The 25265-nt window shown below is 38.4% G+C and overlaps 2 protein-coding genes across 4 annotated transcripts in view; one reads left to right on the forward strand and one right to left on the reverse strand.

Annotated features, from left to right (window-relative positions):
• sclt1 (sodium channel and clathrin linker 1) overlaps nt 1–427 on the reverse strand; it is a 37560-nt gene extending 37133 nt beyond the window's left edge. Inside the window, exon 1 of the mRNA XM_088342501.1 lies at nt 157–427. The gene's annotated coding sequence lies outside the window, so the exon portion shown is untranslated. The remainder of the gene's footprint in view (nt 1–156) is intronic.
• On the forward strand, nt 24–24606 carry c8h4orf33 (chromosome 8 C4orf33 homolog). Of its 3 annotated transcripts, none has more exons than XM_088342503.1 (7): nt 24–475; nt 2180–2373; nt 4549–4609; nt 5895–5946; nt 6033–6232; nt 7080–7176; nt 11427–12116. In XM_088342503.1, exons 2-6 carry the CDS (start codon nt 2187–2189, stop codon nt 7174–7176), a joined length of 597 nt encoding a protein of 198 aa, XP_088198629.1. In that variant the 5' UTR covers nt 24–475; nt 2180–2186; the 3' UTR covers nt 11427–12116. The 3 variants fall into 3 exon arrangements, with proteins under 3 accessions (XP_088198629.1, XP_088198630.1, XP_088198631.1); XM_088342504.1 differs by having other exon boundaries at nt 11517–11549; XM_088342505.1 differs by lacking the exons at nt 7080–7176; nt 11427–12116 and adding an exon at nt 22922–24606.
• Nucleotides 24607–25265: the final 659 nt, after the last annotated feature.

Consider the following 25265-nt stretch of genomic DNA (forward strand, 5'->3'; position numbering starts at 1 on the left):
AACGGAAGCGAATTGAAATCATCATGCTCGTTGCTCAAAGGGATGAGTGGACAACGTCAACATTGCTTGTGTCTACCGTGACAAGTATTATTGACATTGCATCCAAAACGTGTTAAATGATAAACGTTAGCAATTGTATTTAGAGAAAACACTGACCTGGTGTTTCTTTTTCAATTAGTATGACAGACACAGGAAGCAAGCTAACCAATTTTCGCTAGCATTCAGTTAGCTGTTGAAACAACTTCTACATTGGCTAGTTCAATACATGAAATATCATTCGCTTTTAAACTTTGCACCTGACAATTGGTTTCAATAACGACGATAATAACGAGAGCCTAACATGAAAAATCGAGTTGCGCCGTCCTGTTTGAAGACAACACACAGCAGCCAATGACAGCTAAGCTGTGCGCGGTAAAATGCTTCCGATGTGTCAAAGCTGCTTAACGAAGTAGTTCCGCTCTCAAGAGGAAGTAAGGTACTGGTGATGTTACTTGCCTCAAAACCATTTTGCGTCACATACACTAATAGCCAGTAAGAGTAACTATTGCTTGGTTATGTTATTGTTACCATTTTATTCCGGTCTCGATGACCGTAATGTACTACTCTAGCATCAAAAGTTTGTAGCTGAGACAAAATGCTGCATAAAGGCGTTTAACTAGGACAAGTATTTTTTTTTATCACATTGCCCCGATTTTAACTAACCTACACTGTTCGTTGTCACTGGTGATGGTTAACGTAAGTTGAGCAATGAGGCACTCCGTCCAACTAGTTTGCTCCTGGGCCAAAGCACCATGAGGCTTCATTTGTTCTATTGCGCTGTCATGTGGAGAATACATGTCATGACAGACAGTGATTAAAATGATACCAAGACCCACATGCACGGAGTAAAATAAATGGTTGTTTAACTGGACAAATTAAATTGCAAAGGAGTACAAGGCGGCGCAGTGGTTAGCGCGTGTGCGGCACAATTCTGAGGTCATGAGCTCAAACCTCCTGTGTGGAGTTTGCATGTTCTCCCGTGTGTGCATTTCGTGCTGGCTCTTGGACCTGATGCATGCCATCATCTAGAACCCGCTTATTTGTTACAATTTTGGGACACGAAGAGGTCAACTTCTGTTCTGTTATTATTATTATATTTCATGTTGATGATGTCTGTGAATTGTCTGTTGATGTGCTTGCAACAACTTTTACAGCCTGGTCTTCCTGGAAGGGGGATTACTTCATGTGTGGCCCCTTCTTAGGGTGTTTTTAAGTTTTAAGTAGGTTTTGGATCAGGGGATGGTGTAATGGTGGTCCGTGTAGCTCTGTCTTCTTGTGTTGAAGGGCTGTACAAATAAACATTAGTTGACTTGACAATTATTACAAGTCGAAACAATACATTTTTGTTTTCTCTTGATAAGATGTAAATACACACGTTGGACATTAAACTAATAGTATGATAATGCATTGCGCAAGAAAAGAAAACTTATGATAAAGAATTATATAAAGTAATAAACGACAACTTGAAAAAGTTGAAGTTGTTAAGAGTGCACTATCAATGCACACCTCTTCACAGGACAACATAAATTTAATCCATGCACCACAGCTGTTGACACTGATCTGCATGACTCTGTCTTATGACTAAGTTTGTGCTTATTTCTAGAGTTAAGTCAAGTCATATCTATTCGTATAGCCTTTAATCACAAGGAGTATCAAAGGGCTGCACACACCAGATTTTTGCAAACTACGGACTATTATTACACCATCCCCTGATCTAAAACCTACACGAGGGCAAGGATCAAACTCAACATGAGGTAAAATGAAAAAACCTTGAGAAGGGATCGCACATGAGGTAATCTTCCAGGATGACCAGGCTGCAACTGATGTTGCAATAACAAACAATACTCAGATATTCTCAACATCAAATATAGGTCATTCATAAACTATAGAATATAAGTGTGTTTTATGCCTGGATTTAAACAGTTCCACTGAGGTTGCATGGAGAATCTCAGGGGGCAGCGCATTCCACAAAACCGGGGCCCTAATGGAGAACGCTGTCAAACCTGCTGTTCTCTTCTTGGCCTTTGGGATCACTAGTGGACCACCATTTTAAGAGCGAAGGCTTCGGACCGGAACATAGTGGCAAATTAAATCTGAAAGATATGAGGTTAACCCCATAGCCATGCGATTCTACTTACAGCTCGAGTATGCAAGCACAATTTGAGATTCTACACACTTGGGACAGCAAGCCTGTGCATCATGAGCCCATCAGGATCATCTTCTCTTCTGGCGTTGAAGGGCTAAAAATGCAAATCTTTGCACCCTTCTTTAATGACCCAGAGGCACCTGCAGGACCACCTGGCAAGCCCTTTCCTAAACTGTGGGATTATGAAGGTGGGCACTAAGTAGGGATATACGATTTTGGGAAAAAAAACCTAATTGTGATTTTTCAGTATTTCAATGCAATTTTAAATGAAAAGTGGATTTTAGTTTTTTGTTTTTTTTTGCATAAGTACTTGACCCTTGGATGCATGACCTACCAGTTCATACACTCTTCCATGAGTGCGGTCAATAATAAGCGGGGAAAAATAGAAATACTGATAGCAATATGTCAAACACATGTGTCATGATCAATACTTGGAAGATATAGATAGATAGATAGATACTTTATTCATCCCCCTAGAGAAATTCACACTTCCAGCAGTATCCTTGGTTGAAAAATAAGATAATAAAATAAAGATATAGAATACAAAAATACCCAATATAACGTATAGCCATATAGTATTTAAATAGTGCTACGTAAAATACACACTGTAATAAAAATGGGGTAATACCTGTATGCAAATGTGGGGTTGGGGTTTAATGTGGGCTTTTACTCCCCTGGGTGGAGTTAAAGAGCCTCGTGGCATGAGGAAGAAATTATCTCCTCAGTCTGTCCGTGAAACAAGACTGTCGCTGAAACTGCTCTTCTGTCTGGAGATGATGCTGTGTAGTGGATGTAATGAATTCTCCATGATTGACTGCAGCTTGTTCAGTGCCTGTCTCTCAGGTACAGTTGTCAGGCTGTCCAGCTCTGTGCCCACAACAGAGCCTGCCTTCCTCACCAGTTTATTAAAACCAGTGGCATTCTTCGTCTTAGCGCTGCCTCCCCAACACGCTGCCGCTTGTCACAACAATCTCATAGAACATTTGCAGGAGCTTTTTGCAGATGTTGAAGGACACCAGCCTTCTGAGGATGTACAGTCTGCTTTGTCCTTTCCTGCACAGAGCTTCTGTGTTGGCAGTCCAGTCCAGTTTTTTGTTCAGATGCACACCCAGGTATTTGTATGTCTGGACAACGTCCACACATTCTCCTTTGATAGTTTCAGGTTCTGGGTGAGGTCTAGTCCTTCTGAAGTCCACCACCATCTCCCTGGTCTTGGTGGTGTTCAGGTAGAGGTAGTTAGCGTCGCTCCATTGGACAAAGTCCTGGATCAATTTCCTGTACTCATCCTCCTGCCCACTTCTGATACATCCCACGATAGAAGTGTCATCAGCAAACTTCTGCACACAACAGGACTCAGAGTTGTACTGAAAGTCCGACGTATACAGGGTGAATAGGACCAGAGAGATCACGGTCCCCTGAGGCGCTCCCGTGCTGCTGACCACAGTGTCAGATGTACAGCCCCTATGTTTCACATACGACAGTATTAAAACTTTTTCATTTTTAAAGATTTTGAAGAATAACAACCCCATGCAGGCATTTACTATACCAGTTATGCATCCAAGGGTCAATACTAGTGATATGCTTTAACCCGTCTGCGAGCCGTCAGACTGTTGAGAAGCAAAGAGGTGTCTGTATGATGTCCCCAGTCACTGATCCTTTTGAAGTCTTCAAATGGCCAATTTTGGACACGCCTAACCATACCCTGAGAAAAATGTGCAAAATACTAATGTTTAGTTTTTTCAGATTGTGATCAATTTTGACCTCGGACCAGGTAAGGCTTCATGCTATCTTTCCAGCTGTTTTTCAGCTAAACTGCCTATGCTACACTCATTTGCAGGCATGTGATTGAGAGAAAAAAATTGAGGCGAGAATTAAAGCCTCCCATTTCTGTGTGTTCCAACTTAGATTGTTCAATATTAATGGCACTTGAAGTGATTATTTCAGTAAGTGACAAAACCTTTGGGTGTTACTTTTCAAAAGGGACCAAAACTGTCCAGATTTTCCAAACGATCCAACAAACACAATTCCATTTACAATAGGGTACGTCTTGGATGGAGATTTTAGGTGAATTTTACAGTATTAAAAGATAAAATTTAAGTAAACACCGCCTTCTTTTGGGGAGCTTTGTGAAGGTTTGCTGTTTATAAATCCTTGAAAAAAAATTATACGATTTCACAATCGCACCATGTCACATCGCAATGTCGATTCGATTCCGTTTAATCGTGCAGCCCTAGTACTAACAACTCAGAGTAAGGTGCTTGTTCTTAGTTAATGTGGATGTTTTGATCATGTGCATGCATTTGTATTATGTCTATGCATCTGCTCGTGAAATAATCAATACAGCATCTCTTTACTTCTCTTAGTTGTTGAGTCCTTCTTTCTTGATAGTACCACAGAAAACTACTTAGAGGTGGAGGTTTGTCCGTAAGTAAACATTTTAAATCACTTTAATATTTCACACACCAATAGGCATCTATTGAATTAAAGCAGGGGTCAGGAACCTTTTGTGACTTAAAGAGCTATGAAAGCAAATTATTTTGATTTTCTTTTCAGTGAGAGCAACACCATTTCTTTGAAGACAGAATTAAATGAAACTGCCAAGCCTAATCTCCAGACAAAAGTTTTTTTTTTTAATTGTGACGTTTGATGATTTCATAACATTTATCAAATAATAAGAATGCCAGCCTGTGTGCAATATCAACACATATCCAAATTAAAACATTTCTCCATCTCGCAATTACTAATAGGAGCTTTATGGAATTTGGAACTTTTTTACTTGCTGTCGCCATCTTGTGTCGTCATTGCAGCTTAGGCAGCTCTTTTATGATGTGTGTGGAAGTATGTGCATTTATTAGATACGCTTGAATAAACTCTTTTTTTAAAATTATTTCTTTGGGTTAAGGTTGACGCTTGAAGAAGGCCTTTTCCTACTTTCACCATTTTCATGCTACACCGACAAATAGAAAAAATAAAATCTGCGGGCGCGAGCATGTTGTCACTCTCCATCACTTCCTCCAGCCCCATTCCTCCTACCTTAAAGGCTATTTTACTTTTGTTGGGCATTGTAAAGACATTCTTAATAGAGAAAATATTTACATTTCAACTTTTTTTAAAACAACTCAAACAACATACCCCACTTTTAAGCTCGTTGAGTTTCAATTTGAATGCCATTTTTGTTGTGAATAATGGTTTGAAAGCAAGGTGCAAGCATTTATTTTGTAATAATGTAAGAAAATACTGCAAACGAGAAGAATACAGATGTATTTACCTCTAGTCACTGTTCTAACTTTAGGAATCGAGTGGTCATTATTCACCTCCATTCAGTTTTACATTTCTTAATCTTGTACATCTTTCATATATGCAAACATTCTTAATGGGCATCATTGATCATTCGTCATTTTTTAATGATATGCACAAACTATATGCTTGATAAATATCGATGAAGCGGTAGAAGGTAGTTGTCACATTTGCATTTATATTTTAATATGGCTAAGATATTTTGAAAAAATCCGAATGACATTTTCTCTTATCAGCCTTGAAGGTAGATGTGCCCTGCATTGCTCCTATCACCTGTGGTTAAAAAGTTTTGTTTATCTCTGAGCCAGATATACTCATGAAAAGAGCCACATTTGGCGTGTGAGCCATGGGTTCCTGACCCCTAAATTAAAGCGTGATTTTTAAACTTCTGTTTAATCTTTTGATCACGCAGACATGGTCAGCACTTGATATTACTGCTGTCGGGAGTCGGCCAAGCTTTTCAGGTAGGCGGATGGAGTGGAAGGAATCATAAAGTGTTATTAATATGGTGTGCCAGGCTTTAACATATTTCCCATGTACCTGCTCCTAGCAAAAACTGCCAATGGTTTTTAATGCAACCGTCATTGGGGACAGATGGACTGGCGAAGCTTTCATTCCCTGGATTTACTTTCCTCCCAATGTGAACAAGATGAACTCCTATGCTATTCATGGTTCTGGAGAGAAACGCACATACGAATCACTTTATTCAATTCCCAGGGATGAGATTGTCGAAGGACAAAAGCCAAACTTGTAAGTATGCCATTAGATGGTCAAATAATAATAATAATAATCACTATTTTAAAGCACTACAGGTTTTTTTAAATACAATCAATTCAAATGCATTGCAATAAGTATGAATACAATCGATTGAACTTGATTATTAAAAGTGTTGGCAACTAACGACATTATTAATTCGTTGTGTCACGCGATTTAGGCGCCACTCAGAAAAGAGTGCACAGGATTTTGTTGTGGGACACACTTTTAGTACTACCTTGATCCAGCAGAGGGAAACTCGAGACCACATTTTTAATTTAATTGAGTTGTATTTATTGTCATTGAAAAGCGTTGTGAAACATTGTCTTCAACAAGATTAGACATGGCATTTCAGGGTAAATATCTTATAAATTATTTGAAGACAAAAATAAGATAAAAGATAAAAGACTGTTGGGATAAAGGGACAGGCATAATTACAAAGTAGTGCTTAGAGACTGGCCCAAGTTATAATGATGCAATTTGTAAATGGTAAATGGTCTGCATTTATATAGCACTTTTCAAGTCAATGAAGACTTCCCAAAGCGGTTTACAATGTGCTTCACACTTACCCACTCACACACACTCACACACCAATAACGAAGATTAGTGTAATAACATTTAGCAGCAACATGAAATTCCGGAATGAGTTGCGAAATATGTATTTTTACAGTTTTGCACGCTTGTTTAAGGTGGTGATGTCCCTGGGGAAGAAAATATATCTGAGCATGTTAGTCCTTGTTTTAAGGGACTTTTAGTGTCTAAAAAGTAAAAAAAAAAAAGATTAAAACAGTAGCTTATGTATGCAATTTTGAATAGGTTTTATGCTTTTTGTTTTTTCTTGTAGCCACGCCCTGAAGTACTTTAACGAATTCTGCCTCCAAAGCATTATGGGGGATGGCTGGGAGCAGCTGGAGTCTGATCTGTGGAAGGGGAAACCCTAAGTATCTTTAAACTCACATGTCGATTCATTTCCTTTACTTCCATTCAATCATTTGCACAATGGTCTGCCTTTAGTCAAGTTGGTTGGGGCTAAGTTCTTTAATTTAATTTGGAAAATTATTATATGACTCTTCTGGATTTAAAAAAAAAAAAAGTTACATGTTAAGCAGCTATTTTTTTATTTTGATTGCTTCTATTTTTAAAACTGGACTTTATTTTTAAAACTGGAGTTTCCGTTGGATGCTGGTGTTGTTTGTAATTTTGACTATTATGCACTGATCACATCATTGGTACTATTAGCCACTAGTGTTGCTGATATTCTGGAAGGGGGATTACCTCATGTGCAGTCCCTTCTCAAGGTTTCTTCATTTTCTTCATGTTGAGGTTTTTGAGTTTTCCCTTGCCCTCATGTCGGTTTTAGATCAGGGGATGGTGTAATAATAGTCTATGGCAGGGGTCGGGAACCTATGGCTCGCGAGCCATATATGGCTCTTTCCATGCGTACCTGTGGCTCAGAGACAAATTTGATTGCATGCAAATTTTCTCCATCTCGTCCAAAACATAAACTACTAATCCTGTTCAGATACACGCAGAGCCATACCAAAGTTAACAATAAAGCAGTACTTCGCAGTATACTGTATATAGGGCACATTTTTCACTACAATTTACAGTCAAGGTGTCACAAAAAAAAAAAAAAAACCTCGTTCTGGCTGTACAACGCTAAATAATCCGTTATATAAAACATCACTATATTATCTGTCTTCAGTGTTCAGATACCTTATGATGAATCCACAGAACAAACTGTAAATACGCCAAAACACCGGAAGAGAACTTAAAGTTTTTTTGATTGGGTGAGTGGGAGGGATGGGTGGAGCTATGCAAAAAGTGCAAGCACTCCCTCCCATCTCTCGCCCTGCGCCGTCTGCGCCATAAATAAGCACATCAGGCTCCCTGTTTGCAGAATGTTGTGACGGTAATTGCAAGAAAGAGACAGGTTTAAAGTGGTATGATTGTTGATTTTGGGACACGGGCTCTGGCATTATTCTCTTTTCATAATTTTTATCAAATCATCAAAAATAAATGTGCTGCAGACTAAGCTTTTGTCTGGGGCGCGGGTTTAGCAATTTAGTACATTTGTCTCATAATATATGGTGTGGCTCTTTCCCAAAATAAAATTGATATATTTTGCTTTTATGGCTCTTTGAGTCAAAAAGGTTCCCGACCCCTGGTCTATGGGTTGCAATAATCTCTAGTCTGTGCTGCCCTTTGAGACTCTTTGTGATTAGGGGTTATAGAAATAAACATGACTTGACTTGATTTGATCTGCTTTTTGTAACGTAGGACAGTGTTTTTCAACCTTTTTTGAGCCAGGGCACGTTTATTACATTGGAAAAATTTTGCGGCACACCACTAACAAAAAATGTTAATGGTGTGCCGCAAATTAATTTTTCTCCTTTTTTAAATATGTTTAATTACAACATAATTTATAATACCTCCAGATTTTACAGCACAGACACTTGACAATGACATAATATTTGCAGAAAACGATTCATAAATGTTTTATAAAGTTTTAAATTTTAAAAAGTGACATTGGATAATTTCTTACGGCGCACCTGACGATCTCTCACGGCACACTAGTTTGTCGCGGCACAGTGGTTGAAAATCACTGACCTAGGAGATGTAATAAAAAGAAAGGGCTCAGGGGAGTACCTTTAGAACAGATTGGAATTTTGCATCTTGCGTGTTTTTTGTACAGTCTTATATATATATATATATATAAATTTCTCGGAACTTGAATAATTAAAGTTTGGTGGTAACGAATTGCAATTACTTTAGTAAGTTTTGGGACACTTTATACTACTTGAATTATTTTTAAATCACTACACTTTTACTTATACTTAAGTAAGATCACGCATTTTTCCTTTGTTTTCTCACGTGTCCCCTCCTGTGGGAGCCAGCTTTGCGACTCAAGCCCTTTGTGTGTGTGTGTGTGTGTGTGTGTGTGTGTGTGTGTGTGTGTGTGTGTGTGTGTGTGTGTGTGTTTGTGATCCGTTAAGGACCGCAAAGATAAAAAGAGAAATAAACTTAAACTGTATTATGTGATTTTCTTTACTTTGACTTTTTTTTAATGGATATTTTAACTTTTGAAATGTATGCTGTGTTTCACTGCACTGTTTTTGTTGGCCACATAAGAGGCACATTATGCACTTTTGTTATTTTTTCCAATCCTCCCAAAAAAAAAACCTGACATACAAATTTGTTTTCTTGATTGCATTTCTTCGCTTTTATCAAACACATGGGGCGGTGTCATACAACAGTAGTTATGTCATTCTCATTTTTTTAGTATGTTTTACAACACAGCTGTGCTTTCATTATCGCAATATCCTCACTGATGAAAACTTAAATACGGTTTCTGCCACCAAAAATCTTATCTGATGTAAGAAGCAGTTGTGTGCAACACTCAATGCAATTGCATCAACATGACTCAATGTGTGAGTAATCCTGGTTGTCATACCTGCTGTGATGGCGTCATTGTGCGTTGCTCAACTTCAGTGAGTAGTCTCTGGAAACGACTGGCTTTCTCTTGTAATTCTGTAAGTTGTTGCTTATACTGGACAAAATATAGAAATGATATTCTGTAATTGGTTACTTTCAGTACAGTAATCCCTTGCTGTATTGCAGTTTACTCATTGTGGTTTTGTTACTTGCGGATTTTCATTGTGCATTGTGTTTGTAAATCTGATTGGCTAAACTGTTGCCCCACCTCTTCTCTGCCTGTGTCTTTCTGAGCATCAATGAAGTTACGGTACGTAAAACAGCTTGACTTACAACTTACATTACGTATGTGCAAATGTTTTTCAATCTCAAGTTTCTCTAAAAGCCATCATGTCAACAAAATGCTCAGGACCAACAAAAGCACTGGCGGCCAGGGCAAAAAGGCTGAGGAAGACTATCTCTATTGCCAACATAGTCAGACTTCTTGACCCACCAAAGTCACTGAGGACCTGCATCAGGCTCTTTGGTGCTCCCTGGTGGCTCTTTGGTGTCTTTTCAAAAATAATTGATAATGGAAAAAAATATAAGCAGTGTCTGAAATAACTTCGTGCATCTTTTACGTCGGGCGTACAACATACAAAACGTTTCCGCCCGGGTGGCCTACAAGTTTTTCAAGGAAAAAAAAAAAAGTTTATTTTTCAAATCAAACGTTTGCTTTATTTCAATTTCGAAATCTTGGAATTTTGGAATTCCGGTTAGTTTAGCAATTTGCATACTCAGCAGCTGATCAGAAGCCCGCATCGAATAACTTCGTGCTTCCGGACTTTCTCGAGCATTATTAGGTCGTGCATTTGCACACCATTTTCCAAAGTAGACGCACAGAGAACACAAGAAAAATCGATAAGTGGTTAATCAAGCCTAAACCTCAGCCCCAGAAGAAAGATTCAAAAGAAGCAACATTTATGAAGCTACAAAATGTAAACGAACATTAAAAGCAGTGTGGAAAGAGGAGTCCGCGTGGCTTGTAGCAGACGACGGAACGCATGAATGAAGATGAATAAATACAGGGATATACTTTGCAGCAATTGTTTTTTTTTTTTTTTGCAATTAGTCGTCTTATTGTGTTTCAAGTTGTAAAAAAATGGGGCTGGCAAATTTTCAGAGTTGTCTGGTAACGTTTTGTCATTAGTTTCAGACACTGGTTTAAGATAGATACAGAATGTGTTTCCTTTTACATAAGGCTTATATATATATATATATATATATATATATATATATATATATATATATATATATATATATATATATATATATATATAAGCCTTTTATTTTTTTTTTGCTGTTCCAGAAATTTTAGATATATGGCTCTTTCAACATTTAGGGTTGTCAACCACTGCCTTAATTAAGGTAAAAGCAGTATTTCATAATGTCCATATGATGGGGACAAAATATCATCTGGACTTAAAAGGTGGTGTCCTCATTTCCGCCCTTTAATGCAATACATGGAGCAAGATTAGTTTTAAAGTTACAATTTGTCAGTGTGTATAAATTATGGAACAAATTCTCGAGTCTGTAAATTGAGTTTCTTCTTCAATTTCAATGTACAATATATTATGTAATGAATGAATAAATTAATAAATAAAGGTATCCACTCTGTGGGTTTTGATTATCGCGGGACCTCTTTGAAACGCAAGCCCCGGTCTGGTCTTTGTTAAGTCAAGTCAAGTTTATTTGTATAGCCCTTAATCACAAAGAGTCTCCAGAAGGCTGAAGCCATGCGGCCAAGGACTGGAAGAATAAGGTCTGCATCTTCTGTTCCACCGTTTTTCTCAACTCTTCCAACAAGATGCCTTTCTTCCTGTGAGGTTAACCAAGAGAAGTAAATGCAGCAGACCGTTTTGGGGCAGGGGCAAATGATATGTCACTTCTGACATGCTATGGAAGAATTCTAGGTCCTCTAAATAAGTTTATGATTTAACACTGCGAGTTCTTCATTCGTTTGCGTACCTGCACATTTTGCATTTGGACTGATAGATCGATTTTATGGACCGCAAAATAGATAATTATGTTTTAAACTAATTGCCTTACCTATTCATGGTAGCAGGGAAGATCCTAAATCCTATTGTTTTGTTTCATTTTGCTGTCTTCGTTAATTTGGTGTTCAAGTGTCTTCGGTAGTGTTAGTAAAATAAAATCCCATTAATCGGAGAGTATGTGCGTCAGATCAAAGTATATTGAACTATCAAAATCTCTAAAAAGTAATTCCCTTATAATTGCTATGTAGCTGTTTCTTCAAATTATGAGACTGAAAACATTTTTCATTCTGTTTCCCTGTTATAATTATCTGAAAAAACAAATGTGGTGCTCAAAAAGGCAAAATGAGTCTTGAAAAGTATAAACTTGGCTCTTTAGTTGAATTGTTTAATAAACTATTTGTTCAAAAACATTTGTAACCACCCGCATTTTTCTACAATTAGATATAATGTTTGTAAAGTTTTTAACTCACTATTGTCATATATTAAAGGTTTTTGAGAAGTTGATTCGAACCTTTTGAGACAGCATTCAGAACTAAAATGTAGTTTTTTTAAAGTGTGCATGGACTTGGATTTTTCTTGGGATTAGCATATTGCAATTATCAATAAAAAAATGACACAATGATTTTTTTTTATCTTATGTAGAATAGAGGGCGGCACGGGGAGTGGGTGGTCAGCGCGCAGCACCACGATGCAGAGGGTCAGGGTGCAAGTCCCAACTACCGCATCCTCCCCGTGTGGAGTTTGCATGTTCTCCCCGTGCCTGCGTGGGTTTCCTCCCGCATTTCAAAAACATGTATGTCAGGTTAATTTGTCGGTCTGAATTGTCCCTAGGTGTGAATGAGCGAGTTGTTTGTCTCTGTGTGCCCTGCGACTGGCTGGCAACCAGTTCAGGGTGTCCCCTGCCCACTGAGATGGGCTCCAGCACCCCCGCGACCCTACTGAGGATAAGCGGTGCAGATAATGGATGTAGAATGGAGTCAAATTTACTTCACCATCTTAAAAATGGATGACGCACAATGACTTAATTCAGTAGTGAATAAAGGCATACACAACTGAATCTCTACACTACAATATTTCCCACTGCCTAAATTTGCTCTTTATTCAAATTCATCTAGAGATATAAACATTCAAATGCATCTACTCTGCATACAATTTCATAACGAGACCAGGGAAGTGCAGAACCCTGGCAATATTAAACAATGAAGAGCCTTAATTACCTCGAAATCTTCATCTATTCAGAAGAAGCTGTGATAGTTATGCAAAGCTGGGTGGATATGTGTGCTAAAGCTCTGGGTCAGTTAATAGCTCAATTGCATAAGCCATTCAAAAACACTGAGCTGCCTCTTTCTTGCTACCAGACACACGCTCACATTAACAGGGCAATAGTTGAAATTGCTCACTGGCACAGAGCAAAGAGCAAGCCAGTTATGTTAATTAATGATGGCAATGATAACAAATCAAATTTGCCATGAACTCGTCTCCATTCAGACACACCATCGGGTGTTAGTTTCACATATTTCAGGTAGTCCATTTTCTGACATGGATTACACTTTGAGAGATTGCAAAAGAAAACGTCTTTGACATTGTGATCTTGTCAAGTGACATTCCAATAGCAACAACAATAATAGAAATAATTTGAAACCTCACATACTCAATCTTATTTTCTGCATATATTTTTATGAGACACGATCTAATAGTCTTAAAATTGGGTACTGTATTGCAGAATTGTTCCATTGTGTACACTAGAGGGCGGCAAATACTTGCTGATTAAGGATTTTTATGAGAAGGGGATTTTCCTTGCTTGAGGTGGAAAGTCCACGCATGTGTCAAAAAAATAAATAGAATTAAAGAACATTCTCCACGACATATTGATTGACAGATCTGTATTTTCTAAAATGTCAGTTATTCACTAAAAGCACTTCAATCTGTGAGAATTGCTGCACATTCTTGTGCTCACTTCCTTTTTGTGAAAACGGCTTGGGTGCATTTTGTAGGTTGACATTTCAGAACCATTCATTGTGATTTAGTTTTCTGACTCTCACATCTGACACTAATAGAGTTTTTCAAATTAAGGGTATCTGCAAATTAATTATAATTGATTTATCTTTATTGTCATTGATATCAACGTTTTATTGTATTGAACGAGATTAGACAAGGCGATCCAAGGTAAAAAAAATGTAGCCTAATAGAGACTTTGAAGAGAAAAAGATAAAGGAGCAGTCAGGGGGCATCCGTTGAGATAAGGACATTTGCATGGGACGTCACGAACATACAGAACATTTTGAAAAGGAATCGAAAAGTTATTTATGATTGAGATTAAATATTCAATTTTTCACCAAGTCCTGCAAAAGAACTGTATTTGAAAGAACAATATTAGATTCCTTTCCATGACTCTACAGTAAAGGACAGTTTAGATACATTGCTACTTTTTTAAATTATATACAGTTGAATTTGTTCGTAAGTTGCTTCAGTGCTATATTTTGTATGGAATTTACGTTATGATTATAGCCATAAGTATGTTTAAGGCTTGTATGAGTAACCTGTATTGTTTTGAAACTGAAAAATAATCATTTAATAAAATATTATGCTTTATAACTTTACAAAGAAGGATGAATAATGAAGCATAGTATTGAAAAGCAAAGCTACACATTAGGTGCTGACATTCTGTGGTTTGTGAAGCCCTTTGAGACTCCTTGTTATTAAGGGCTTTACAGATGAGCATAACTTGAGTTGACCATCAGAATAAATAGGCAAAAAATAATAGAAAATAAGTACAACCTAGTACTTAAAAAACGGGACAAAGATATAAAAAATTTGAAATGAAAAATAATAGTGCATTCGTAACAGTAGTGCAATGAAAAAGTGCAATAACATTTAGCAGCAATAACTTAAGAAAACTAATATAATTCACTATGTATATAATTTCACATTTTCGTGCAATAGTATATTTTTCGCAGTTTCATTTAGCACCAGCAGAATGAGAAAAAAACCCCAAATAAGTCCCATATATGTTTTCACAGTTATGTGCGTTTGGTGCTTTTAGCCATAGGGAAAAAGCTGTCCCTGGGCTTGTTAGTCCTAGTTTTGAGGGGTTTTTTAGCGCTTAAGGCCCGGTCACACAGCCTTTCACGAATTTCTTACCGCGTGTAAAGCACGGCTGTATCTCGTCTGTATCGCGATCTCAAAGCGTCCAACAGCGTCTGCTTCACGGGCAGAAATTTTTGGCCGCGATTCAGCCGCAATACGCCCTTAAAAGGCTGTGTGACCGGGCCTTTACAAGAGGGCAACAGGTCAAAGAGGTTTTGGCCAGGACAGGGAATTGTGTTTTATTATGTTAATGGCTCTGCTACACCATCTCAAGCCAGCAATGTCTCCTAGACTGGGTAGTTAGCAGCCAATTATCTTTTATGCTATGTTGATTACTATTTGTATCTTTTTTTTACTGTCTGTTGCCATCCTTAGTACCGTCAGGAAGTGTAATTGCTTCATGGAACTTCCCTACCACAGCTCTGGTGTTGGCGGACCAGGGGAGGTCGTAGGAGATGCACACGTCCAGAAGTTTGAAGAAGTGGTCTCTGTCCACTCAGTCTTCATTTATGATGATTAGGGTTGGGTTTGTGATCCCCCTTGGATTTTGTGGTGTTGAGTTTGGTTAGTCAGCATCTCCACCTCCATCTTCAAGGCTATCTCCTCCCCATCGGAGACGAGTCCAAGCAAGGTTGTGTCATCAGCGAAGTTCCCCCCATTCTATCATATTTTTCTATTCCCGACTGGCAGCCCCGTCTTTCTTCCACTGTCCTCGTTGGTTATACGGCAGGCCGGCGACCCAAAGAGATCCTGGGGACCTCTGGATGTCTGTTAGGATTTCGTGCTTGTCATAGTAATCATCAAATAAGTTTGATTCCAGCCTCAATCTTTGGTCAGTAAGTTCCCAGTGACTGTAGGTCAGGGGTCTCCAGCGTGCCCCCGAGAGGGCAGCTGAGGTGCCCGCAGACTTGTTCTGTAAAACGCTCACCAGTGCTGAGTCATTGTGATTTTGTATTCTTTTTTATTTTTTTTTTGTGGTTAACTAAGTCTATTTAGCCCTACTTCCTTGCTACCGTCTTTCTCCAACAAGAAGTGAACACTGCCAAAATAGAATTCCAAAATTCCGCATACAGCAATTTATATAATTTATTCTATTAGAATGTTGAAAATAATGAAAAAGCTTGCCTGGAACACACATATAACCATTTATTGAAATAGTTTAATCTAATTTTGGGTGTGATTACAGACGCTCCCCGACTTACAAACATTCAACTTACGGATTCCGGCAGATACGATCATTTTTTTCGGGATGTCGGAAAATACCAGGAAATTGCTTAGAGTTAGATTTTGTATTGTTTGCACCTTTTTCCGAGTAGAGGACAGTACTGTGGCGCTTCTTTCCTCCGTTTGGCGCTGTGATAGTTCACCCAGCATCCACACCAAAGAAGAAATTCGGCTTCTACTTTCTGGTTCGTGTGTAATCATAACAAAATGTACTGTATCGCTAGCATGTTAAGAACTTTGACGTTTGTATTGTTTATTATCTCTTGCATCCATTCAATATGGTTGGTGTAAAGTGTAAGGAAGAGGCGAGCCATTTCTTTTGAAACAAAAATGGAATAAAAAAGCTTGATGCATTTGAGAAAATGGTCGGAACAGCGGAGGACCTCTTGAAGCGCGAGTCCCAAAAGTAAGTAAAACCTAACTTGATTTATCTTTATAGAGCAAATTATTTAATTAAATGTTATTTTTTAGTTTAAAAAAAACACAATACTGGCTAATTATACAAGCCTCAAACATACTTATATAAACCATAAAGATAAAAAATTATAGCACTGAACCAACTTACAAACAAATTAAACTTACGAACGATCGTCCGGAACACTTTCGTAGGTCGGGAATTGTCTGTATGTTGAATTGCGATGTAATCAAAAAGAAAAAAGAGGTAGAGCGCCCGTCTTGGAATCAAGAGATCGCAGTGTTACATGTCGAAGTGCCCTTGGGTAAGACACTGAACCCCGAATACCCCCAATAAGCAGGTTAGCGCCTTACATGGCTGCACGGCCGCTATTGGGAAATGTGAAGCACACTGTAAAGCGCTTTGGGAAGTCTTGACTTGAAAAGCACCATATACCGTAAATTCCGGACCATAGAGCGCACCTGATTATAAGCCGCACCCACCCACCACATTTTAAGAGGATAACCGATTTTGTACTTACACAATCCGCACTTGTATATAAGCCGCATGCGCCCACATTAAAGCATGTAACACAATCACAAAATTAGCCCAAACCCGGCTTTGAGTCCCGCGATTGTAGCTGAATATAAAGTACACAGTCCAAAAACTACAGCCGGCAAAATGAATAGAAAATTATACCGTAGTTAAGGTTTGATGCAGACCTGCAGAGTCCGGGTACCCGTTGAAACTAATCCAAGGAAAAAAAAGTCTATATTTCCAAAAGTAAGGGTGGGAAAAATATATATCCATTATTGTCCGCCGCGACAACAGGTCTCACTCACCTTTACCCCACTTCCTGTCAGCCCGCGTTTGCTCCGCCCCTCTTTTTTAATTCGCAAAACATATCAGAATAAGTGTCTCAAATTAATACATTACAAAAATATACAGGTGCAAATACTGTCAGAACCCAGAATAGAATCTCGGACTCAAATGCGTACGTTTGAAAGGAATCTTTATTGACTAGTTGACAGAGCTGGCTTAGGAAGCTGGCGGACGTATGTCGCTAGCAGCGTTGGGCGTTCCGTGACAAGTAAGCAGAATCAATCTTAGCGGACAGGTCGATGGCCAGGGCAGGAGAGAAGGTCGTAACGTGGGGTAGAAAACAGGTCGGAACCGAAGGCAGGAATCAAAACAGAGAGTAGTCTTTAGTACTTGATAATCTGGCATAAACACACAGGAACACAGAGGTACGCTCGGACAAACTCGTCTGGGCGCTGACCGCTTAAGAACAAAACGTCGGCCAATCAGGGAGCACGCTCCAGCGCGCCACACGACTGCCGCAGGTGTCTTCACTTCGGCAATCATGACAAATACATATTATACATCGGTTACACATATTTACAAAGAAAGACGGTACACCGAGAGAGTTTTCAAAGCTTTAATTATAATATTATAACTTTCATCCCAAACCGTGCCTGTGAAGGGTAGCAAAACGCTACTAGCAACACGCTCGCAACACAGTGAACGGGTATGTTAAAAAAAACATACCGTACTTGTAGAAACCAGGTAAACCGTACTCATCTTCCTCCTTATAACTGACGTCATCAAAGTCATCTTCCTCCAATATGGGAAAGAAACTTTGTCATATAGACATCGTCCCACGCTCCCTTATTCAACAACACGCTAGCAACACGCTCGCTAAGTGAAGTTTACGTGCAGTAGCTCTGTTTCCTTCTTTATCGGATTGCTTGTTTGCTTTTAGCTTGAAAGCTACGTCATGTGCCTTTCTTTTTGCAATTTGCATGATGAGGACATGTCTACGCTAATTTAATTTGTGCACAAGCTAAGAAATTGCAGTCTTCCTCGGCGCATATATTCCACCGGTCTAAACCTTACCTTTTGTACTCGAGCGCCACTGGCGGCTGTTAGAAAAATTACATAAATTGGCCGCATCACGAATAAGCCGCAGGGTTGAAGGTTTGGGAAAAAAGTAGCGGCTTATAGTTCGGAATTTACGGTAAATGCAGATCATTTCATTTCATATATACATACATATATATATATATATATATATATATATATATATATATATATATATATATATATATATATATATATATATATATATATATTTCAGGCCAATTAACCTGAAATGCATGTTTTTGGAATGTGGGACAAAACCGGAGTAAACCCACGCAAGCACGGGGAGAACATGCAAACTCCACACAGGAAGGTTTGATCCCATGACCTCAGAACTGTGCCGCACACGCGCTAACCACTGCGCTGCCGTGATCATCATTGAAATAAGTTAAAAATAAGTTAAAAATACATCAAATGTTTAAATTTATTCAGTGTTAAAGTTATTTCTCATTGAACGTCACAATTTGTGTATTTTCTTTTTAAAATTGCAAAATTTTCAAATTACATCACACCTCAGCCACAAACAATAGACTAGGTCAGGGGTCGGGAACCTATGGCTCGGGAGCCATATATGGCTCTTTCTATGAGTATCTGTGGCTCAGAGACAAATTTGATTGCATGCAAAATTTCTCCATCTTGTTCAAAACTTGAGTAGTCTATCCTATTCAGGTACACGCAAAGCCAAACCAAAGCTGAATACTACGATATTACTTGGCAGTATATATAGGGCACGTTTTTCACTACAATTTACAGTCAAGGTGTCACACAAAAAAAGGGGGAAAAAAATACTCATTTTGGCTGTACAACGCTAAAGAATCCTTTATATAAAAGTTCACTTTATAATCTGTGTTCAGTGTTCAGATACCTTATGATGAATCCACAGAACTGTAAATACGCCAAAACACCGGAAGAGAACTTAGTCATTTGATTGGGTAAGTGGGAGGGATGGGTGTAGCTATGCAAAAAGTGCAAGCACTCCCTCCCATCTCTCGCCCTACGCCGTCTGCGCCAAAAGTGAGCTCATCAGGCTCCCTATTTGCAGAATGTTGTGACGTTTTTACACAATAACTGCTTGCATCTGGTTTTGAAACCAATATGTATGAAAAAAAGGGTCAAAAGGAGTTTAAGCGATCTTGAGTAATTGCAAGAAAGAGACAAGTTTAAAGTGGTATGTTTGTTGATTTTGGGACAGGGGCTCTGGCATTATTCTCTTTTCATAATTTTTATCAAATCATCAAAAATAAATGTGCTGAAAACTAAGCTTTTGTCTGGGGCGCGGGTTTAGCAATTTAGTAAATTTGTCTCATAATATATGGTGTGGCTCTTTCCCAAAATAAAATTAATATTTTTTGCTTTTATGGCACTTTGAGTCAAAAAGGTTCCCGACCCTTGGACTAGGTGGTAGAATTAGCAAGCTACTGTAATAATAAGTAAAGCTATTTAGTATTTTTTCCTTGTTGCATGGTCTTTTTTTCATAATGAGGGATTATTTATGTATTCAAAAGGAGCAGTGTATAGACTTATTTAATAAGGTTAGGTAAGTTACGGTAACGTAAGGCAGTTCAACTTTTTTTTTCCTGTTTATACTTCGCTTTGTTGCTCTACCGATCAAACAATGATTTATTTTTAAATCTGTCTGTGCCTTACCAGACTCAAACCTCACCACGTCACAGGAGTTATCTAAACCAAAATGGTTTGTATTGTCAGAAAAAACTAACTAGTGATATATTTGTATTCATGACCATAGTTTTATGTGAGAAGGCTTAAAATCAAAAGATACAAGTCATTTAAGATACAGTTTCAGTGTGTAACTTTGAGTGGTGCTTTACAGTATTTTTGCTAGCCATTGTATCCGCTCTGGTTTAGCTTTATGCATTGCTCATTTAAATTTTACACGTGTGAATGTTTTTGTTTTTATTTGCTTTTAGAGTTAAAGCCAATTAAGTTAGACGTTTATCCTGCCAAAATACAGCTGGCAAGGACAGTTAGAAAAACACAATAAAAGTTAGGATTACTGATTGACAAATATCTGTTGTTTTCTTTTCACAATCCCGCAAAATCCACTCCCACCTGTCCTTGTAGTTGAGTGAGTTTCCGTCAGACTTCACCGAAACAAGGAAATTCCGATTGATTCTGATATTGGATGTGTGCTTTTCTTTTTTGTTACAGCCCAAAAGCTCAGATTGAGTCTGATCAGTTTTAATTGACACGTTGGCTTAGAAATACATGGAGCGAAGAGGTGAAAAAAATCCCACTCCTGATCATCCTTTTTTGTCTCCGCACACACATAACATCTGGAAACGCATGAACATAAAGCCGATGTGTCTCCCCCGGAATAATTCAAATTCTAATTAGTTTGAGGAGATGAGAAGGTTGTGCTAGAACAGGTAGCCGCTAGTCTAATTCCAAATCCGTGGTAGACGGGCAGGAACGAGAATGCTCTCATCCTCCGCAGAAACCCCCTGCCTCCTCTAAAACATTCACAATCAGCTTAGGGGCGATTTGGCTTTTTAGAAACTTCCTGGCATTGGCCCAGACCTCGCTCTTGTGTTTGAGGTTTTGTGGGTCTCATTTCTGTAAATTTGAAGTGTTTGAAGCTGGGGGATGAAGATCAAGTTGTGAGAAATATCACAAGAGGGATTAAGGTGTGGTCTCAGTACATGAAACTAGGAAACCGAAATGCAGAACAAGATGTGACTTTGTTTCATTTTTTAAGTTCTTTGATATTGTCCCATATAAATGATTCATGCTGGAACCTGTAAGATACTGGGACATTGTGTAGCCTTTGCAGAGAGTACGAGATTGAACACAGTGATTGGATTTATCAACACAAACACAAGCCCAACTTGGCTTGAGTCCAACATGATTTGTTCCACAAACAAAAGTAAACTTGGATCCGTGTGAATGTGGGACTTAATCTTCCAAAGCACTATATCATTACTGAAACAGCCTGGACTAAAACCATCGCGAAGTTATATTTCACCTAGGGTTACTGTTGTATGTATGTTATCAGCAAAATGAGATAGCAGGGAGGAATACATCAACCCACACATTCCATGAATGCATGGAAAAACTATTAGCTTGGCTTATTTTTGCCAGACTGGACCAGTTTTCTTGGGGTAACGGTCCATCGTGATAATGACCTAGGTTGCAAAGCAATGGTTATGTCTAAAGTGTGGATACTTTAACATATCTTAATTTAGCTTGATTGATTGATTCACATTTTGTTTTTTGTTAAATTATCATCAGACACAAGGTTACAACGAACAGGAAATCAACAGCTTTGATAAACAATTGACAGAACAGATTCCTGTGCGGAGTATGTATGTTCTCCCCGTGCTTGCCTGGGTTTCCTCTGGGCACTCCGGTTTCCTCCCACGTTCCAAAAACATGCATTTCAGGTGAATTGGCCGGTCCAAATTGTCCCTAGGTGTGAATGAGCGAATGAGTTGTGTGTCCCTGTGTGCCCTGTGATTGGCTAGGAACCAGTTCAGGGTGTCCCCTGCCCATTGCCCGGAGATGGCTGGGATGGGCTCCAGCTCCCCCGCGACCCTACTGAGGATAAGCGTTGCAGATAATGGATGGATGGATGGATGGATGGATTTGTTAGCAAGCAATGCTAACAAACGCAACATGAGAGTCAATGTGATGCTTGCTCTTATCTAAACCAATAATGAAACCGGCTTTAATATAAAATAGAAAAAGAAAATCAGTAATATCGTGATCATCCTTCAAGAGCTTCAAGAAAATTTACATGATTTATCACTTAACCCCATTATTAGTAAGGCAATGAAAGTGAAACAACCTTGATGGTCCTCGCATTTTTCATTTTTCCTCGCTGCTGACATAGGAATTTAAACGCCGCCGCCGGGTCACAGATGTGGAAGCCTCCCTCTGGGTCCTTTGGTGGTCGGGTCGTTTTGTTAAATTTTTGGGGTGGACCCATACTGTGGGAGTCAGGAACTGGAGGCAGAGGTGGTCAAAATGAAGATTGTATAAATAATAAATACCAGGACAAAAGTAATAAACAAGTGGGCACAGACAAACTAAGAAGATGCCCATAAAACAAACAGAGCCCAAACCTAAGGCAGCAATGACAGAGCAAATGAAAACGTGTGCTCTCCGAAATGTCCTTTTAAAGGGTCAGGATTATTGGGGACAGTTGTGTGTATTATTTGCCCTCATGTAGGTTTCAGATCAGGGAGTGGTGTCATAATAGTAGTTTGCAATAGTCTTTGATCTGTGCAGCCCTTCAAGACTATTTGTGATTAAGGGCTATAGAAATAAACATGACTTGACCTTTGCCCAGTTCCAAACCCACTTGGTGCCCCACTAGGTGCACCAAACCCTAACAGTTAACATTAAGTATTAAAGTTATAGTTATTATTAAAATAATGTCATAATTTCCTGTCAAAAGGTACCTTGAGTGTTATAGCAGTTTTATAGCTTTAACTCAAGTTTGAAAGCAGCTTTACAGTTTTAATTTGTGAGCGAAAGGGACTTATTTAGCGCTGGTTGAAATATCATTTAGCATTCGATAAAGGAATAACACAGCATCTGACTGGATTGACTCAAGAGTTGCTTTTTTAGGTGGGGGCAACATAAGAAATTATCACATTAGTTTGCCTCTCCTGGACATCTACAACTCCAGCCTCACCCACAAAGCCTCCAAGATTGCGGGTGACCGCACCCACCCATCTCACAGCCTCTTCAACCTGCTGCCATCAGGGAAAAGACTGCAGGGTCCGGAATAAGCAGGCTCAAGAACAGCTTCTTCCATCAGACTGCCTGGACTCTGAACTCTTCCCTAACCTACTCCCTCCCACCCTTCGCCTTCTGACAAACCAATGCAAAACTGTTTTGTTTAGATTTCGACTATTCTTTGCATGATTTCTATTGGAAACCTATTTTTATACGTATACTTTATTTTTTATTTTTTTGAGCTTGCTACTATTTGTTATTTGTAATCTGCCCTATTTCTTCCATGTTTGCACATGAGGAAAATTAAGTTTCTTCTGTGCTGTATGTTGTGCAGGTAGAACATTTCACAACAAAGTTAAAGTTGAAGCAGTTTGTGGGTTGGAAAATCTGGTCAACCTCATTTGATAACCCTCTTAAACTGATTTGGAATGTAGTGGATACATTGGAAACAGACTGCATTAATTTTTAGTATTAATATGACCATTTTGACTTCATGTTATGTAGCAAATATCTATTCATTTGTGCTACATTATTTATTTGTCAGCAAAAACAGGAAAAACAAAACATAATACATACATGTACTTTTTTTATACAGCCCTTACAACAATCCTTTTGGTGTACTAATGTGCTTTAGAGTAACAAAAGAGAAGCAAAACCAGACAAATAAATAAAAACAATAAAAGACAGTAGAAACAATAAAATACAACAGTATCAAATAAAATGATATAAGGTAAACGTGTCGTCATACTACCGAGTATTCAAAACTCTTCTGAAGAAGTGTGTTTTAGCCCGCATTTACAGAGGCACAGGTCAGATATAAGACACATCAAGACTGTGAGCTGATTCCAGGGCATGGGGGCGGCAACAGAAAAGGCTCGGCCATCCCATCATTTATATTTTGACCTGGGCACTTTCAGCAATGCATGATGAGCATGGATTCTTTTTGATTCTTTGAAATACTACGGACAAAGAACATAAAACATTGATATAATATGTGCAGTTATTTTTAGATAATGCTTTTTTGATGTGCTTTTATAGTTTTTACCCATGAGAAAATATTTTTCAAGCAAGTTCACTGATTTAAAGCCTCAGTAAGATCATGTGGTGTAGAAATTATAGTTTTTCATCGCAACCAGATATCTTAAATTATAACATCAGTTCTCCTCAAAAAGGCTGAGCAGAAGTATTTCAACTTCTTAATGTATTTTAACTTTTTAACCGAACATAAATCCATAACGTCTGCACATAAAAACAAATCAACCTACATTTTGTATGTTAGATGATTTATTAATGTGCCACAAATAACGTATGATGAATGTTACTCCTGCACAAAATTTAGAAGATAGTAAACAAATGATACAATGAAGAAAAACTAACTTTCATTGCCACCAATCATGAGTGTACTGAGTGATTCCTTTGTATTCTCACCTGCCGTATGAGTCTTACGCCATCCAGTATTTCTAATGCTATGGATAATGAATAAAAAAAGGCTGAGATTAGAGGATTAATCTATTTAAACTAATTATTTGTAGCACACAAAGCTAAAATCAAGCTATTTTAAAAAATAGAATAAAAATAAAAAAAATTGGGTGACTTACAAATTGTGATTTTGGGTTAAACGAATGAAGTAATTTTGTGAATAATGTATGCTCATGCTCTTGAAATTTGTTGCAACAAATCAGATTTACGTAGACTGAATTGGAAAAGAATACCTATTTAAATCCGCTGTGTTCATTATTTTTTCCGTGTGCCCTGCACGGTTAAAACATGGAGAGTTTTTCAACACTCACAGTGACACCCAAATCAGGAGTAGTCCTCAATGTTGATACCACATACCAATACCATTACTACACAAAAACTACCCTTCATCTATAAAAAAGACAGATATTTTCTCCCAACATAATTTGTTTCTTTAACGCTGCATTTCTTTACACACATTAGTTACCATTTTGGCTTTACATATCAAATAACATTTAACTTCACATTTAGAGATCACTTGACTGCCTGGGTCGTTTGGGCACCACTTCATGTGGTGTGTAATGGGCAAGTACAGCCTGACGACCCGGTGCCACCATAGATCCAATTGTTGGCAGCAATACAATTAATTGACTAAACTGTAATTTCACGAACATGGTAATGTTACAAAACGGACCGGGAAGCGGGAAGTCGGAACTCATATGCGTAGACGATCTGTCACTTTAATTAGGAAATAAAAGTTGTCCAACACACGAAC

Source organism: Urocampus carinirostris, chromosome 8, assembly GCF_059441175.1.
Source record: "Urocampus carinirostris isolate Australia breed hairy pipefish chromosome 8, RoL_Ucar_1.0, whole genome shotgun sequence".
Taxonomy (NCBI): domain Eukaryota; kingdom Metazoa; phylum Chordata; class Actinopteri; order Syngnathiformes; family Syngnathidae; genus Urocampus; species Urocampus carinirostris.

What these genes read in the sequence shown, in the direction of transcription:
- c8h4orf33 (XM_088342503.1), top strand. Translation starts at nt 2,187, where the DNA reads ATGCAAGCACAATTTGAGATTCTACACACTTGGGACAGCAAGCCTGTG. An exon ending in GAGTCGGCCAAGCTTTTCAG is followed by an intron (nt 5,947 to 6,032) that starts GTAGGCGGATGG and finishes ACCTGCTCCTAG; the next exon opens with CAAAAACTGCCAATGGTTTT. An exon ending in GAAGGACAAAAGCCAAACTT is followed by an intron (nt 6,233 to 7,079) that starts GTAAGTATGCCA and finishes TTTTTCTTGTAG; the next exon opens with CCACGCCCTGAAGTACTTTA.